Raw genomic sequence first — 20381 nt, forward strand, 5'->3', positions numbered from 1 at the left:
CAGAGCATCAGATGTATGATCCCCCTCTCCAACTGTCCTGCGTGTCTGTTGATCAATGCAAGAGAGGCATTTGGGAGAGGTAGTAGGCGAGGGACTCGAAAACACTGTGTGCGGTGTGTAATCTCATCTGAGAAGCTGTCATATCAGACAGGGCTGCTGCACTGACACGCCACGCTCTCCCAGAGTGTCAAATTACATTTCTGCAATTAGATTGATGTGTGTAGCGCTTAAAGTCTGGAGCCTCTCTAATCATGTCTGGACAGTGTGCGCTTTGTGCATTAGTTTGTGATTAGATTAATGTGTGCGAAGGTGTAGATTGGCTCTTTAGTCTTTGACACTTTCATAATTTATTGATATTGTAGTCAATAGTCATCTCACATTTAAACCTATTACCATGTTTTAAAACATTCAATATGTGTGATGGCTTGTTCCTTTAAACTTCTTTTAAACTCTGCCACCTTAACTGGGCTTGTCTCTAGACTCACAATGCCGCACATACTGTTGCCTTGATTTCGGCTGATTTACTTACACTTCTCTTAACAAAAAACAAAAAATGGAATCATTGCTGAGTCTAATGCGAGGTCAAATATGATCTGCCCCAGTAGCCGGGTTAGCTCAGTTGGTAGAGCAGGTGCACATACATGGAGGTGTATGCCTCAACGCAGAAGGTCCAGGGTACGAGTCCGAGCTGTGACGTTTCCCTGCATGTCATCCCCCTCTCTCTCCCCTTTCATATCTAGCTGTTCTTTCCATTAAAGGCTGAAATGCCCCAAAAGAATCTTCTACCACAGGTGATCATAATCATCGAAGTAACCATATAAATTACAGAAATGTTTTTTTTATTATTTACTAGTTAAAAATAAAAAAACATATTTTTTGCAACAAAAAAATCCAAGCAGTGCTTTGCCAATTGAATTTACATTCAAGTTTAGAGGCTTGTCTAAAAAAAGGTAGAATAAGAAAGAAATTATCTCTCCTTAAAGCTTTCTGCATCAAAATACATTAAAGTACCTCAAAAGTCACAGAGAGAGATTGATACCGACTCCCTCATCAGCTGCCTGCCGCAACATACAGCTACTAAACACTGATGGGCTCGGAAATAAAGGATTCCTGCTGTCCATGATTCTAGCCGAAGCCTCTGGCTTAGTCGCCTCCTCCTCTGCGGGCCTCATAATGGAACAATTTAATTTTAACTCTGGCTCTAATGTGCCTTGATATATCAATTCTCTGTCCCTTCCTTTTTTTTTCCTTTCTTGCAAAGCATGTCCTATCGCACAGGAAGGCACAAAGCACCATTAGATGCAAGTATTTTTGTGGGGCAGTTTGACTGTGTGATTACCATAATGGAGAAAATGGAGAGAAAGAGGATAGAGAGCGGGGTCTGTGGTGTGAGACGGGGTGCAATAAGGACTGGTTGTGTCTAATTGTGATGTGGTGCTTTACTGAGGGGTAGGGAGTTTAGTAGTGGGATTTATATGCACAGTACTGGTAGCCATGGCAGCAAGGCAGTCATACAGACACATTTACAGAACAAGGAAGGATTTCACTTAAACTGCTGGAGACACAGTACTGACTCTATAGACAAACCGTTGGAACAAAATGTTCTTTTCAAACAAAAGTCAGCCATAGAATAGCTTATATTCAACAAGTGTCTTAACAGAGGCATCAGGCACTACAGAAGAATAAAAGAAATAAAACCAAGAAATTAAGTTTTCACATACTTGTAGAGCATGATCATATTACATGATTGAAAGCTCCAAAAATGTACTAAATGGACCTTGTGGTGAGATTTTCTAACTATAAACAAAGGAGATTGTTTTTAACTAGAACATAATAGATTCATATTTACAGTGAGTGAAGACGTGAAAGATGTATAGATTCTACAAAACTATAAACAACCATGTTTCTGTAATTCAGGATCTGTATACGAGTTAAGTGTGTTGTGATTTTAATATACAGGAACTTTTATTTTTACATATATAATTTCTCACTGAGACACCTATAAACAGTATGAGTTTTTAGGAGGTTACAAGTCAGTGGTCCAGCAGCCTGCATCTGATATGTTTTCTGCCACTTCACTGAGTCGTCCCACCTCCCCTCTTCATCTTCCGTTGCTCTTGTCGGGACAGTGGTGCTACATCAATGTCTCACACACAACAGAGCTATGCATATTCCTTGAAGCAGGGTCAGCTTTCCTTAGCCTTATGATTTAAACAATGCTTCTCAGTAAATAGATCTCTCCAAACAGCTCTGTCTCTGTGCCTGTCAGCTGCTCTTCCAGGCTCTCATTAGATACACCTCTTATTCTGCAGTGTTACTTGAGATTAGATATCCTCAGAGGTTGATTGGAGAATGTGAAATACGCTGCAATTTGTCCAGTGTAAAGAGAACAAATTGTGCAGTCTTGAGTGAGAACGAGTCTTCAATTGAACATGTCTAATGAGCCCCATGTATGCACCCTTGTTCTGTGAAGCGACTGGTAGAGCAGTCTTTACATTGATAATGAGTGGGATTACCTTCCCCCACTTACATCTTGTAGCAAGGATAGGATAGGATCTGAAAGTAAGGATCTTATATTTGCAGCTGCAGAAGAAGGTCTTAGTGCAAGTTCTCTCTGATAGTGGCGCTGTCAGTTTCTGCTGGCTCATCTCTGGACTGTTGCCAAGCATTGTGGGCACTGCAGTCAGATATACTTTGGGGTTTGCTGGGAGGCCTACAAACACAAGCTGTGTATGTACTGTATAAACATGCATGTGTCATTACTTTGATGGCATCTCACTTGTTAATCTGTACAATTACACTGTATGTAAGAAATTTTGTCAAAGGAAAGGATTTTACTTTTTGTCAAAGAAGTGTAGGAGATCCTAAAGAAGCTGTTATATGTTAAAAATGTAGTCATCAAAGTTAAAGATTACATTCAGATTTAAATTAAATTCAAATCTGTATAACTTTTACAATTTCAGGTGTTTCATATTTACCCTGCAGAGATCTGAGGAGCAGTCCACTATAGTCCTCATGAATCGACCGGAGTTTAAAATGCCAAAGAAGAAAGTGGAAGGTGTGGGACATTCGGCCAAAAACAGGGTTTGTACAGTCATGAAAAACCTGGAAAAGTCATGGAATTTGAAAATAGCAATTTCCAGGCCTGGAGAAGTTTTTGAAAAATAGATAAACACAGAAAGTTTTGGAAAAGGCATGGGGTTTTTCTTCGCCCATTCCTGTATAATAGAGTTTGGTTCAGTTTAGATGTCAACTGATAAAAATCTATATTTGTTCAACAATATTTTAATGTTCGGGCAGTTGCGTCACTTGTCGGTAGGGGTGGGCGATATATATCGTCTACGATAATATCGTCATTGTTGTGTTAACAATGTGCAAATTGATATTATCGAGTATTTAAATTACTTACAGAAAAACACTTCAAAACATGCATTGGAATGCTACACATTCACTAATGTCAACAAAGATGGCGGCGCGCGATTGTGCAGTGGCTACTAGCTCTCCTGTCAGTTACAGCCACACTGAACTAATCAATATAGGACTACGATACAACACAGCCGTTACGAGAGCCTTCCAGGCGGCTCGTAACATCCCGGAGGACACAGCCAGACCAGGCGCTCCGTGGATTGTTGTCGGCAGCTAGCGGGCCGAGCTAGCTACCGGCAGGATCGAGACAAGAACTCCGGCAAGACCAGAGGCGGAGGACTGCATTTTTGTGCCTCTCCCTCACATGGGCCAGTCAGATCACATCCAACTACTCCTGATCCCAACATAAATCCCGGTCAGAAGGACTATACAGCCAAGTAGGATTATCAGAACCTGGCCTGACACTGTCCTATCCCAGCTCCAGGACTGCTTCCAATAAGGACATGGTTGTGTGCAATATGTTACAGAACAGAGCCCTTTGTTTATTATTATGATTTCATCTTGCTTGTATTCTGCACAATTCACATTACAGCAGAGGTGTACAACTGAATGTTTAGTCAATGTTCCTACACTAATTCAATTAGTATTTTGTATGTCTTTGAATTGTTTTTACTTCAACATTGTGCCCATTATTATCATCAGTGATTAAGTAACTCTGACTTATAAAAACACATTTTTAAAGGATATTGTCTAATTATCGTTATCGTCAAAATCGCCAAAAATATCGAGATAGATTTTTGTCCATATCGCCCACCCCTACTTGTTGGCATGTTGTTCTTTGCGTGGGGTAACGTCAGTCTCTGATTTGAGTTGATTTTGTGATCACAATTAATGTCTGTTACTGGACACTTTATTTACTTTTTTTTTTTAATCTTTTCAAATATCGTTGCCTCCCAGTAATTTGTCAATTAGGACTAGATAATGGATCTCAGGGTTTGACAGAATTTATTCTGTAAACATCTTACTGGTTTCAGTGCTGAATACATGCTTATTTTGTATGAAACCATATAGCTTGTCATTAATTTAAGGATATATATATTTTTATTCTTATTTTTCATGTATGCACAGATATTTCAGAGAACGTGTGGTCATGAAAACGTACTTCAAAGGCATGGAAAAGTCATGGAAATGTATTGGTAATAATGTGTATGTACCCTGTAAAAAGAGGGACATCCTGCGGAATTTCCAGCCGCACCTGAACAATCGCGGAAGTGGAACGTCGTTGATAATGGACTACCGCTTGGTTAACATTAGGGAACAATTGTGGTCATGGTTACAGGAAACCAACATTTAAATATGCAGGAGTTAGAGCACATCCAGTTGCTCACCTATTATTGATTATTCTCGATTTGTCTGACATCTGCTCCTCTAGGACATTAAAGAACACAGTTGGCATTCAAGCCTTTTCAGAAAAGTCCATCTTGATTGATGGACATGACATTTTACTTTAAATATTCAACTCTGTTTCTCCCTACCCTTTTCATGTGCTGCTCACTAACCCTCCTCCTCCCTAATCCCGCTCTCTCTGAACTCACTTTCTTCTCTCCCACCGTTGCTCCGTTGGCGCTCTCCATCAAAAGGCCACTCACCTACAATGTCATCTCCTTAGTGCACTTTATCTGCACAGATTACCAAGTGCCTCGTATAGCAAACAGCTCGATATCGTTAACGTCACACACACACACACACACACACACACACACACACACACACACACACACACTGGCTCGCTAACCCTGTGTCTCTGGTGCCATGTAGCATAAACGTTAACAAGATGCTAATTGCCCTGGCAATTTATAATTGGATACTGCCAACCACTAGTAACAGGGCAGTATAATTAATGTCCCAACATCTGCATGAATTATATTCACTTTGATGACGTTAACAGGGTTATTGACCACGTGTTTAATATTTTATTCCTTTTGGCTGTTTGTGCCATGAGTCACAAGCTAAATGAGAAATATATAGCTCTGGTTTAAGTCCTGTTTTCCCATGTGTGTATTAAAACACTCCATCTTTGAAATCGTATTATTCTTATCTGGTTAACTCTATTGCATCTTTAATGTACTTAGTCAGTGGAATTTACAATGAACATTGGATGGCGTTTCAGGAATATCATATATTTTGCATTCACATCGCACAGTATATGCTGGTTAAATTAAATTAGTGCAAAAATGTTGCCTCTGAACTATCCCCTGAGGGATTAAATAAAAGAGTGGTTTATTCTAATACATCAGTGGCGTGAGTGTATGTGTGTACGTTTAGAGAAAAAGAGAGGAAGAGAAAGCGAGGCCAGTGATGTCACAACACACAAACAGGCTGCAGTAAGTGATTGATCATTCAGACACTAGCCGTCTAATGTAGCCCCCCTGACCAACACTGACTGGCCTATGACAGCCATGATAAATATACATCCACCAGACAATGTCTTACTAATGGCTTTCTGTGTACTCTGCATGCCTACACACACACACACACACACACACACACACACACACACGCACAGACACATGCACACGCACAAACACACACACACACAGACACACAGTTCATTCTTTCTTGTGCACCCTTGCGCATGTGTACACTTAATTTCTACTTTCTAACACTGATGCTACAATAATGTGATTAATCCAAATTAATGTACAAAGCTCATGTTTGACAAGGCTTAGGTAATATGTTAATATTGGTTCATTACTGTTGTCTGTCCTTTGTAGCCTGACAAGCCAGACCCACATCAAGATGTTGGGTCTGGGAACTCACCATTGACGGAGCTCAATCCGAGGGGCGGGATAAACTGTTGTCTTTCAAATTCCCTCTGCACATAATAGGATAGCGCTACAACCAGGCAGAGCAACGAAGAAGGTAGCAGAGCTAGTTGATAGATTAAACTTTTGCCGTATCTGGTCAGCAAAACTCCGAAAAACATCTTCCTTTTTTAAGAATGATTTCAGTGCCGTTCTTTCCTCAAAGAAAAGCTTAACTCCAAGTCTTCCAGAAGACCGCTGTTCCCAGCAGCAGCCATAAGCCCGCCCACCGCCTCTATACACGATGTGATTGGCCTGACCAGAGTTCGTTTTTTTTCAGCTCGCAAGCCAACGGAGAGTTGCTACACCCCCCTGGCTGCAAATTACATTTGCTGCCGCTAGGGTGCGTCTAGATTTCTAGGCTATGTCCTTCGTTCATTTCTCTGAACTCCAGTCCTGGCCCCAAAATAAGCTAACAATGCGGGACCCGCCTACAAGACATGGCCACAAAATTAGCTAATAATGCAGGACCTGCCTTAGTTGTTATTGTACTTCAGTGGTGCGAAATCCCTAAAATTGCAATTAATCAAATTATCAATTGACATGCAGTGAACCTTTTGGTAATCCATTTCCTGTATCTTTCATAGCTTCAATAGGCTGTTAGCCAAGTAAATGTTTATCAAATATTTTATTTTTTATTTGTAAGCCTTATTAGACATTAAATATTATGCTTAATGCATTGTGGGCAACGTTATAATGCATAAAAAGACCCTTAAACATGTCAGTGTGTGCATGTTTATCAATCTTTAATAGACTGGCCCATTTGTACTGTATATTGCTGATCTCCTTACCCTACATCACTCCTCCAAGAACCTAAGATCATCTAGTCTAGTAATTTCCTTTTAGCTGTTCCACAGTCTTGGATGAAAACAAAGGGTGATCGTGCCTTCTCCGTTGTGGCCCCTAGACTCTGGAACAAACTTCCCATTCGTATTAGGTCCTCCTCTACTGCCGAGAACACATTTTTATTCTTTGGCGTATGATTTACTGTAGTTTAGGGACATTTTGTATAATATAACTTTGTACAGCACTTTGTTCAGCCTAGGTTGGTTTTAAATGTGCTCTATAAATAAATTGACTTGACTAATGAATAAACAGTAGAATACACCTATTGACTCGGTCTTCAGAGGATCCATCAGGGCTCCTTTCATTTGTAGCAAAGGGCTACCGAAATAAATGGCGTCATAGACCATGGAAGCTGAAGGAGAACACCATGATGGATTGATCCGCTCCGTTTATCCTCAGAGTCAATCAATCATCTTAGCTTTGGTGCTGTTTTCAATAGAAATGTTCCACACTCGGCTGCTTTCCCTGCAGCCACAGAGCTCTACCTCTGGGGTTGGATAACCAGAGTGCAATTAGATATCTGAATACACCCTTCTTCTCAGTTGTCACCATCACTATTTGTCATCAAAATAGAGATGAGAATGCTCAGTAAAAAAGAAAAAAGTTTGAGAGTCAAAGTTTGAGTTAAATCTGAAACTATGCTTGATTTCTTACCCCTTTTAAGATTAGAAGAAGCAGGACGTCTTTTGGATATGATACACCAACTAAACCTACATTTCACACTGCTTACAGACCATATACTGTACTTACTAGGACATGGTTTACAACCTTGGCAGATGGTACCCCAGGCCTATGTAGACTACACGTGTCTTGTTTCAGGCTAGTGCTGCCCTCTCGTTGACAATATGAGGCAAACTGCCAGCAGGCAAACTACAGCAGATGAACATTCAAGGGATAGTGATGTGTGGTACATTTAATCTAAATAGTCAAAGCCATGGCAAAGTAGGCAATCTTGTCAGGACTACAAGCTTGGTATGGGGTACTGTATCAAAATAAGAAAAAGCTAAAGAGAAGAAATTACTTCCTTGTAATGTGGCTTTACAAGTGATTTGCAAGCCGCAGAAAGCTTAAGACAGTGTTTCTCTGCCTCTGAGACTATTAATAGTACAATATTTATGGCCTGAAGCATATGGCACCCATCATCCACTCAACCCAAGTCATTGATACCTGCCCCCACGTGCCCTTTGGCATCCTGGCTAACCTTATCAACAGATCCATGAAGCTGTGGAGATGAGGGGAAAGGTCAGTTTTGCTGTCATGCTAATGTCAGGTCAGCTACGAACATGACATGTACAGCACGGCTTGTAGAGTGGATACTGTAAGAATGAAAATTCTTGAGGGTAAAATGAGTGGAGTTTTTCATTAGACATGCACAATATTATTATACCAGGGACCACAGATGTAAATTAGCTGTATAGCTAACTCTGGTACAGGGTCTGAACTGTGCATGGTCCCTGACAAATAAACTAATAAAATGCAAAAAATATTTGAAAAAACTGACATTGCAATATATTTTTTTCCTGCTATATAGTATAATAATAGATCATTCTCGACTACTGGGGTGATTTTGTAGGGGAGTGCATTTACATAGAAAATAAAAATGAAAAAGTAACATTCTAATGTGAACCATTGACTGACACTATTGTATTCATATAATACTATCAATCCAGGCTAAAGTGAATGATAGTAATAATGCATGCACGTTGCTTCCTCTAAATTTCAGGTTGTGGTCGACTAGCGGGTCCTGCTTGTTTGATAAATTGGTCAAAATTGATCGTGAATGGTGGTTGGCTCTGCATGCAGACCTGCATGTCACGCACTAGCAACAAACTGTATACCCAAGAACACTTAAATCAGTGTAAATTACATTGGCTCAGTGAACTAAGACTATAATTAAGGAGGATTGTACAATTATAGGATGATAGGTTTTTATAATTGTACGATCCTCCCAAATTATAGTCCCAGTTTACTGGACAACACAAATTGTGTGCTAAGAATGCCAATTTATGGGGCGGCCTCTAGCTCACCCAGTAAGCATTCACACCATGTTGGGTCCTGCAGCGGCGCGGGTTCGAATCCGACCTGTTGCCCTTTGCTGCGTGCCATCCCCCATCTCTCTCCCCCTTTCATGCCTATCCACTGTCTCTATGTAATAAAGGGGGGGAAAAGTGCTAATTTATTGAATCCTTTATTGTTAAAGAATACAACAACAATAACAACAAAAATCAACTAAAATAATTTATGGTGCATTGGTCCACTATAGACACACACATGTACAGCACTTTATATACAGTGAGGAAAATAAGTATTTGAACACCCTGCTATTTTGCAAGTTCTCCCACTTAGAAATCATGGAGGGGTCTGAAATTGTCATCGTAGGTGCATGTCCACTGTGAGAGACATAATCTAAAAAAAAAAAAATCCAGAAATCACAATGTATGATTTTTTAACTATTTATTTGTATGATACAGCTGCAAATATGTATTTGAACACCTCAGAAAATCAATGTTAATATTTGGTACAGTAGCCTTTGTTTGCAAGTACAGTGGTCAAACGTTTCCTGTAGTTTTTCACCAGGTTTGCACACACTGCAGGAGGGATTTTGGCCCACTCCTCCACACAGATCTTCTCTAGATCAGTCAGGTTTCTGGGCTGTCGCTGAGAAACACAGAGTTTGAGCTCCCTCCAAAGATTCTCTATTGGGTTTAGGTCTGGAGACTGGCTAGGCCACGCCAGAACCTTGATATGCTTCTTACAGAGCCACTCCTTGGTTATCCTGGCTGTATGCTTCGGGTCATTGTCATGTTGGAAGACCCAGCCTCGACCCATCTTCAATGCTCTAACTGAGGGAAGGAGGTTGTTCCCCAAAATCTCGCAAAACATGGCCCCGGTCATCCTCTCCTTAATACAGTGCAGTCGCCTTGTCCCATGTGCAGCAAAACACCCCCAAAGCATGATGCTACCACCCCCATGCTTCACAGTAGGGATGGTGTTCTTGGGACGGTACTCATCATTCTTCTTTCTCCAAACACGGTTAGTGGAATTATGACCAAAAAGTTCTATTTTGGTCTCATCTGACCACATGACTTTGTCCCATGACTCCTCTGGATCATCCAAATGGTCATTGGCAAACTTAAGACGGGCCTTGACATGTGCTGGTTTAAGCAGGGGAACCTTCCATGCCATGCATGATTTCAAACCATGACGTCTTAGTGTATTACCAACAGTAACCTTGGAAACGGTGGTCCCAGCTCTTTTCAGGTCATTGACCAGCTCCTCCCGTGTAGTTCTGGGCTGATTTCTCACCTTTCTTAGGATCATTGAGACCCCACGAGGTGAGATCTTGCATGGAGCCCCAGTCCGAGGGAGATTGACAGTCATGTTTAGCTTCTTCCATTTTCTAATGATTGCTCCAACAGTGGACCTTTTTTCACCAAGCTGCTTGGCAATTTCCCCGTAGCCCTTTCCAGCCTTGTGGAGGTGTACAATTTTGTCTCTAGTGTCTTTGGAAAGCTCTTTGGTCTTGGCCATGTTAGTAGTTGGATTCTTACTGATTGTATGGGGTGGACAGGTGTCTTTATGCAGCTAACTACTTCAAACAGGTGCATCTAATTTAGGATAATAAATGGAGTGGAGGTGGACATTATAAAGGCAGACTAACAGGTCTTTGAGGGTCAGAATTCTAGCTGATAGACAGGTGTTCAAATACTTATTTGCTGCTGTATCATACAAATAAATAGTTAAAAAATCATATTGGGATTTCTGGATTTTTTTTTTTTTTTTTTTTAGATTATGTCTCTCACAGTGGACATGCACCTACGATGACAATTTCAGACCCCTCCATGATTTCCAAGTGGGAGAACTTGCAAAATAGCAGGGTGTTCAAATACTTATTTTCCTCACTGTATTGCCCTTAGTTACAGACTTCATTTAAAACACATTTGGCAACTTTATCAGCCTTTACGAATTATCTCAACAACTGCTGTAATATATTCATCAAACTTCTAACAATATGAACAGCAGTCTTCATTCAGCAATATAACAGTAACAATGTCACATGAATAATTATAAAAAATAATGGTCACAACTTTAAATAATAACAGTACTTCAATGAACCGCAATATGCACATGTATTTTAATGCAGGCTGATAACAATAAGGTAGAAGCACTGCTGAGTGAACAGAAAAGTCTCGAGGATTAATAAATCTTGGCTGTTGGACTGGTCTGGACCAGGCTAGCTGTACAGAATAAATCTCCATGGTAACTGCTTTTGTGAAACAGAGTCAAACTGAGCCAGGATAACTGGGAAATCCCGGCTTAATCCCTTATCTTGGTTTTGTGAACTAGCCCTCAGGTGATTTAGTTTGTCTTTGCAGCGGACCTAAAACACGGACTACTGTAGCTTCACGACCCATGGAAAAGCATGTGCATCGCTGTGTCAGCGGCAGCTGCCGCTTACGGTACTTTTCTACACACGGGCGGGCCTCCCTTCCCATAACAAACCCCGTCGGACTAACGTTGCGTCACATACACACGTTGCCCACACGGCCACCTGTCTTAAAAGGGAAGGCTCAGCCGGTAACAATCATGGAAAAGGAGAACGGTGGAAGTTCACTTTTCTATCAAGCAGCAATAAAGTTTTAGCGTCAACATCGCAACGTCCTGATGAAAATGGAAGACTTTAATGTGCCAGGTTGCTGTGTGGTTGCATCAGATCAATCCAGCCATTTATTTTAAGCTATGCTTTTTTTTTCCCAGGGATGAACGTCAAGATTTGTCATCACTTCTCTTTTTTATTTGAACCGGGTCAGCTTCAATGCATTTTCCCCAGTAATCTACAGTTTGAGCCCCTGAGCAGTTTGATTCAGTCTTATTTAGTCACAGTCTCACAGTTTCTTGTTATTAAACTTCCAAACCACAATTTGCCCTAAAAGTCTTTTACAATAATTCATTAAGGATAACGTTTATTTTTCCTAGCTGTCTCCAGGAGGTTCAGCTGCATTTGCATAATATTTGGTCATATGAGAATGAAAATAGGCCTTGCGATCTCGAATAAGTCCACCAGCATGGAACATACCCCTCTTAGCATTTCTCATTTAGTATGTGAAAAGAAAGAAATAGTTTCAAACAAGATTCATAAAGACAGTGACTCATGCACACAGAGTAACTCCTCACACACACACACACACACACACACACACACACACACACACACACACACTGAGTCTGACATTTACACCCAGAGTTAATGAAGTAAACACATACACAGAGTGTAATCCAGGAACAGCTGCTAAATGTTTGCTTTAAACAATGTGTATCAGTTCTTTTTCTTCCCTTTGGTGGTTGATTCCTAAATGACTTGGCATTCATGTTACACTACAGTGATTGATGCTTTCTAGTTGATGCTTTTAATCTCAGAGAGAAGATGCTTTTCATCTGGGCCCCATGAAGTCGTTTTCGTATCATCATTCAACATCACTGCAGCAATTACAGAAGCTCAGCATGCAAGGGACTTTAATGTTTTACTTTTAATCTCAGATGTTGTCAAGTTTCTGCTGCTTATCAGAACATTAAAGGTTTGGGGTTACATCTGAGTACTTATCTACCTCCCTAGAACTAGTTTGTACAGTAACAGTCAGGTAAATAATGAATTGTTAGCTAATTATTGAACACACTACTTTCTTGCCTCTTTCCCGGGTGGGTTCTTTCACCACCTCAAGGATAAGAAATACAGAAAAACACAACATGCTGTTAGCACTTAGCACAGTTTGCAACTAACACAAAACCACTTAGTCATGTTAAGACCAAGCAGATACTAGTTCATGTGGAGAGAGAAAAATCATTTGAACGACGCAAGTGGAAAACGTAGGTGGTAACTGATGAGTGTCAATCATTGGATGCCTGTTGCAAATTGACAAATCGTTAATGCGTCAAAAGTAGAGGTGTGATCCCACGAGATCTCGCAATATTAAAACCTGACGATATTTCTCGTCGAGGGGAAATGTTTTCTCGCGATGTCTGTAGACAAGTGCAGAATTAGGTCTGTACTACCGAGGACCGATTCATGTTAAATCAAGCAGTGCCAAATTTCAGTACCTTCTCTGTCCTCTCTGCATGTTTCACAGAGAGCGGGACTTAGCTCTGACGCACATAAGGGTGCAGTGTAGACGAACCGAGACTACGTCGCCTCAGCAGTTACGGTAATGCAATGCCGGTAAAGCGGCCGCAAGTATGGTTACAGTTTTCAAAACTTCACGCAGACAGCGTTTGCTGCAATATAACGTATAACTTCCAAGACAGACAAGCACACCAGTGCTCACTATGCCCTGGTCACAGACTGACAGGCTGTGGTTGTAGGGCAAGGCAACTTTATTTTTATAGCACATTTCAGCAACAAGGCAATTCAAAGTGCTTTACAGCATTTAAAAAATTAAATATTGCAAATAAAATGGGCTAAAATATAATAAGATACAAATACAAGAATAAAAGTTACAGTGCAATGTTGGAAATTTTGTGTGGTGTGTAAAATGTTCTAAATAAATAACAAAATGTTCTAAGTAAATAGGACAAATAGCTTTGGGATTATCTTTTACAACTGAAATATTTTTTGTTGTTGTTATTAACAGAGGGAAAGTACCGGAAAAAGGTACCGTTGGGTACTGGCACTCACTTTCAGGTACTGCTGAAACCCTACCCTGTGTTTGTTTGAACAGGCACCAAATTAACTATTTTGTGCATTTTACAGGTGGCCTGAGAGGAGCCTCCATCATTGACTCACTGGACACACTATATATTATGGGACTGATGGAAGAATATAACGATGCCAAGGAGTGGGTGCAGACCAGCCTCGACCTAAACTCAGTAAGAAACTCATTATTCTCGTCTAATTGGAGAATTTCTGTTGTTATCATTTACTTTTAACTCTCTTAAAGTGTCAGTTAGCTCATGAGTAACCGCTACATGAACATGATGAAGTTTTCAGCAGTGGCCTTGCGTGTTAAATTGATTTTAAGCAGTGCTATTGTGCTGTACCACCAACGTTATGTCCACTGGGTTTGACCGTTTTCCAAAGCTCAGGACATTCCAGCAGGAATCAAAAGCTTCCTGTGTGGCCACTGGCCACGCCGTGTTACCGGCTGATGGGATTCTCTGCCTCTCTGAAAGGTCTCTGTGTGGCAGAAAATGTGATAAATAAAGGAAAGAAAGGAGGGGAGGGGTCGAATGGATGTTTTTTTGGATGAAGAGGCAAAAAAAAGGCCATGGCTGTTTCATTGAGCAAGTCTGTAATGATGGGGTCGGGAACAGTTGTGATTTCATTTTGGGATTGAGTGGAAGCTGGAGAGCGCAAACCAGGACATGTTTTTGTGTGGTTTGCTTATGTCAAGTGCCAGTTTGTCGGTGGTTTTGTGAAAGAGAGAGTTCATTTATGGGCCACCTCACAGTCACGTTCTCCACCAGTTGTAATGAAGTGTGGCTTACGTAATTGGGTGTAAGTACACAAAGTAGGGCTGGGCGATATATCGATATTATATCGATATCGTGATATGAGACTACATATCGTCTTAGATTTTGGATATCGTGATATCGTGATATGACATAAGTGTCTTTTCCTGGTTTTAAAGGCTACATTACAGTAAAGTGATGTCATTTTCTGAACTTGGCCTCTTATTTTATAGGCTATTTTTATTTAAGATATTTTTTTTATTTAAATGTGCACCTTATGGAGCTTTGATTTAAAAAAAAAAAAAAAAAAAAAAAAAAGGTACTCCTGTTATACAGTATTTATGTTTACATTATATTGTTATTTGAACAGCTGAGCATTTAATCATGAACAAGGTGAAGAAACCCGTTTATTATTTATTAATTTGATTTTGCAACTGTTCACTGAAATAGCCGTTTTCTATGAAACTACTTGTGACATGTCATATTTGGCTTTGACTTTGACTGAACAGCTCTCACTTTGCGGAAAAAAAATATCGGAATATATATCGTATATCGATATTCAGCCAAAATATATCGGGATATGACTTTTGGTCCATATCGCCCAGCCCTAACACAAAGCTTACAAACTCGACTATGTCATGATTGTCAACGTCGTACTGTAGACGCTGGGCAATAATCGCACCAATTCACTGCCTGAAATTTACCTTAATTAGAATTTAAAAAACACATTTATTTTGGGTTTATTGTTAAGAAAACAATCCCGACTGTATTTGACATGTGTGGTACAGTGCACATGATGTCCTCAGTACATTTGAACAGCCATCACCTGGAAATAATCAAGCTACAGCAACAGTTGTGCACACATATTTATTCTACTGGGGAGCAGCCCCAGTATATAATCAGGGCTGGAACACACTAATAGTGTGTTTATGATGTGCTTTTATCTCATGGAGCTCAGCAACATCTTGATCATTGCCAGTTTTGAGGCCATAAAGAATCCACAGTGAGTGTTAATTTCAACCGCACATCAAAGGTAGCCTTCATTTTTTAGCTACTATGCTTACACACACACACACACACACACACACACACACACACACACACACACACACACACACACACACTCACACACACTCCCCCACTCCCACAGATACATATGCATAGTGAGAGGCAGACATGGAGAGAGAGGTATGACACTCACACATACATACATACATACATACATACAAACAAACAAACACACACACAGGTTTTCTGTCTCCCTGCGGCTGGCCTATCTCAGTGATTGCAGATGACTTTGAGAGGAGCTGTAGCTGCTGGCTGTGGCAGCCCTCACAGCCTGTGAGTGGAGACGGCCAGTAATGGCAGCCGCTGACAAACAGCCACACTGTCACCAATCATAAAGACAAGAAACACAGATTTACACTTCACACTGCACTTTGTCACAGGTGTGATCCGCCACAATCTGTCAACCTCACTCCACCATGCCTTCAGCAGTGGTCTCTGGGGGTCACATCCACCAGGCTGCTACTCCATCTCCTCTGGGACAATTAGACATGACTTATTAGTGACAAGTTAGTTTTATTCCCAAATTAATTTGATCTTTTAAAGGTGTCCTGGTGGAGGGGCTATTTTCTGTCTTGAAAGACGTGATTAGATGTCAAATTGTTTTAACAACGACATTTCTGGGTAGCAATTCACACACATTTGTTCACATTTATAAGTTTAATATGGCAGCTTTTTGCCAGCATGGCAAATGGGTCATGATTGATCTGTGTAAAATAAGGAGAAACGGAGAGAGATGACACACACACACACACACACACACACACACACACACACACACACACAAGTAGTGTTTTTTAGATATCAAATAACAACAAGGCTGTTTTATGGTTCTTGCTGTTTTATGGTTCTTGCTTTGGCTTTCACCGTAGCCTATGTAAGTGGCCTGATTTATACTGTTTATACTTGTGCGCTGGTGTGTGTGTGTGTGTGTGTGTGTGTGTGTGTGTGTGTGTGTGTGTGTGGTGGTGTGTGATAGAGCGAGGGAGAAGTGAGAGAGTGACGGTGATTAGCTTCGGAGCGAGTACCGAGTGTAGAGTCATAGTGAGAGAAACAAAGTGTCTCCCCTGTGCTTTCTGACCACGGTGGGACATCTGTAGCAGGAAAAGTTAACCCTCTCCTTGATTTCACGTCGGCCGAGCGACGTGTAGTTAAATTTTCCGAGAGGTGCACGTCAGGCTACGGCATAGGGTCCGGTGTAGACACAGAGGGGTCTGTGGGGGTACGCCGTCAATTCGACACAGAAGCATAAAACAGCCTTAAGAGTCTGCATTACACTTACCATGTAAGGCAATGCATGCAGAATAAGAAAAACTACCAGGAAAATGTACTGTAACACATAAAGTCAATAGTATTCTCCTAATTTTAACACAAACTACAGCCATCTCTGCCTTTTTTTTTATTGATAAAAGATGGATATTTCTATAGGAGGTGGATCTGTTTTACATTTTAATTGTACAGTACATACAGTACTAGTATTGTACATATACATTCAAATTGGATGATGAATGTGTTTAATATGGTGTGTAGAACTACTCCACCAGCCAAGCTTTGTTTTCAATTTGTTGCAGATCTTTTATTCTTTTAGATAAAATAAATTGTAACACAATTCATGCATGCATTCTTCCCTTTCAAATGACTTTAAGTAGGGTGATTTAGTTTTACTTGGTGAACACAAGGGGTATAAACACCTGGTCAACCACAAAACAGCTTTTTATATTGCATAAATCTTTTAATTTGCCTAATGATTCTCACTTTTGACCACTGCTGCTCCACAGAATCGGCCAACAGTGTTTATAATGAAGATAAATAATAATTGTACCAAAGAAACTTTCCTTATGGTCTTGGCATGGTGGGAAAACAATGCTTGAGTATATTGGTCAGATATTTTGTTATAAATCTGGTGAAGTGTTTGTGCCACAGATGTTTCTCCATTATCCAACTTCTTGTGTACATAATATTGCATTGTTATATGTCTATCATATAAAAAGGCACATAGAGTAGCATAAGGGAACAAAAAAAGAGGGAGAGATGCATGCACACACGAGGATTTTGCAGCAGGTTTCAGTCTGTATCGTCCTACCAGGAGGCTCCAGCATCAGCAGCTGCTCATTGCAATTAGTTTTCACAAAACTTGAATGAAACCAAACACAATTGCTGAATTCTCCACTTTTATTCAGATTTCGACTAATGGGTTTAAGTACGGCAGGAGCAGCACATTTTAAAATTCTCTGCCAAATGAACAAATTACATTCTTTGAAATGCATCTTGACCATATGACTTGAAAACAAACAACAACCCCCCTGATGCAGATTCCGACGAGCTGCTCAACAGACATTCTGGTCCATTCTGGCAACAGAGCCAATTACAAAGACAAAAGAAGCTCCAGATTTTTTTTCAGGCAGTGCTAGCTTTTGGCATATTTTTCCACAAGCTGTTGTTGCACAAAGCTTGAAGAACTAGTTGGCATTGTCACAGCCAGTTAGCACTATGGGGGTTCTTAAGTCTGACATGCTATATGTTGCTCTATTATGAGGATCTTCTATCAACAGTTTGAACCGAACGTTTAAGTTGTGGTTAATTACTTGTCCTCTGGCTGGTCATCAGACCCTATCTTATTTTTTTAAAAGTGTAATGAAGAGTGATTAATGAGGACTTTAATATTGGATTGTATTACCTCATGTCGCCTCCTAAATGTTATTATTCCTCTAGACTCCTCCTCTTCCCCCTCCCTTTCACTTTTTTCAACTCTCTTTATATCAGTTATTGTCAGGTCCAGCTCTCCTCTCCCATCATCTCGAGATTTATTAGATGAGGGTGCAATACAATGACATAATAGGAACAGATCACTCTGATCATTTTACTCAAACCTTCTGTGTCTTAGGGCTTTCACCTACTTTCTTTCATTTTCTTGTCGTTCAAGGACCCATATAGGCATGGCCAGATCTCCTGTTATGGTGTTGTGATTGTTTTTGTTGATGGATATGGGTTCTGTGAAGAGGAGGTGTTGTTTTTGTCACAGATCCAACCTCAGTATTTGTTCTCTACATTCCTGTTATTGATGTTTTATTGGATTTGAAGAGGAAAGAAATGGGTTTTAAGTTATAACACAGTATAAAAACATCCACTGAGGAAGGGGACAAAAATACACATTACCTGAGTCATTACAGGTCATGAGACCTTTGAGATCACTCACTCAGCGGTCCATGGAGGACTTAATCTAGCCACATACCGCATGAAGGAAGAAATGACAACACAAGGAGCCGTTATTTTTTATCCCCAAACACTACAAGCTCCTATTATATGCTGCCACGCTTAGGCCTGTGGTCATTCACTCATAGACGTAGAGATGCAACTGTAATTATAGCTACCAGCAAGGCTTATTGGTTAATCATTAAAAATATATATATTGAGAAAGATAAGAAACATTGTCTTCTGTTCTGTAATGTTATTAGTCAATAATCGATTAGTCCAATTAGAATTGGCAGCTATTTTAATGATTGTGTCATCTTATAAGCAATGCCAAAGATTTACTGGTTTCTATCAACCTGTCTTTGGGCTTTTGACTGTTGCTTAGACAAAATACGTAATTTAAATATGTCAACTTTGGGAAATTGTGAAGGACTTTTTATTATTGTTTACTTTTTTACATTTTAAGCATTTTATGGACCAGATGATGAATGGCTCAATCAAGAATCCAATTGGCAGATTTATCCTTAATGAAAATAATTGTTAGTTGTTGTTTTTAATGGTTTTGTTGATGCTGTTTTGCTGATGGCTTTTTGAAGCTGTATTCTCACTGAATGGTTATTTCATAAACTGAATGTATAATATATGAGTAAAGTAGTTTTCAACTTTAACCTGTAGGCTACAGTACAGGTGCACCATGGGACTCAAAGGCTTTGTAATTGTTACATTTTCAGTAGACAAAATCTTAGCATGTATTTTATGTATTTGTCATGTGATAATACCATGTAGGCTGACTTTTGGCTGTCAACAAAACATTAAGAGACATTAATAGTATTTCAGGTAACTTTGTTGTATCCTCTGTGGACACATCTTTCTCATAATGGGATTTTACAATTGCTGCTGTTTATAGATTAAACAGTTTCTGTGTGTGTGCGCGTGTGTGTCAACATGCACTGGCAATAACTCCTCATACCCCACAGTGAAATCTCCTGAGCCAAACCAGGATGGCACAGTGACTGGATAATTAGCACAATCAGGCCTATAATTCTACATCTCAGGCGAGACTTATGTGAGTGTGAAGTCTCGTGGGTGTCATTACGAGAAAAAAAAAAAAGTGTGTGTGTTTTTTTTCTGTCATGGCAGTGCTGCATTGTTCTACACGTGAGTAATTCACTAGTATGGATGTGTTAGCAATGTCTCATTGACCGGGATAGGTAGGTTTTTAGCCACACTAGCAACGTGGTGGTTGGTTGGTCCACTTTGGATCAGGCTGAAATATCTCACCTTTTGGAAGGTTGCCTTGACATTTTGTACAAGCATTAATGATCTCCAGAGGATGCATCCTAATGTCCATATAATGTATACTTTCCATCATCAGGTCAAAATGTGTACCAATACATGCAAAAATATTTACATCTCATCGTCCTTAGCTATACATTGTATTTTCTTTTTTTTTTTTTTTTAAGCATGCTATTTGCATGCTAACATGCTAAACCAAGACGTTGAACGTGGTCAACATTTTACCCGCTAAACATCAGCATGTAAAGGCTGTTAGCCTACGTAAGTGGCCTGATGTGCGCTGGTGTGTGCGTCGAGCCAGCTTGTGTG

At 40.1% G+C, this 20381-nt stretch overlaps 1 protein-coding gene across 4 annotated transcripts in view; it reads left to right on the plus strand.

The window, feature by feature from the left end:
- Positions 1-20381, plus strand: part of LOC114556871 (mannosyl-oligosaccharide 1,2-alpha-mannosidase IA) — a 218198-nt gene that overhangs the window by 116578 nt on the left and 81239 nt on the right. For all 4 annotated transcript variants that reach the window (XM_028579966.1, XM_028579964.1, XM_028579965.1 and 1 more), the window contains one exon: positions 13822-13937. In XM_028579966.1, coding sequence (XP_028435767.1) covers positions 13822-13937 — 116 coding nt within the window. The remainder of the gene's footprint in view (positions 1-13821; positions 13938-20381) is intronic.

The sequence above is a fragment of the Perca flavescens genome, chromosome 6, assembly GCF_004354835.1.
Source record: "Perca flavescens isolate YP-PL-M2 chromosome 6, PFLA_1.0, whole genome shotgun sequence".
Lineage (NCBI taxonomy): Eukaryota > Metazoa > Chordata > Actinopteri > Perciformes > Percidae > Perca > Perca flavescens.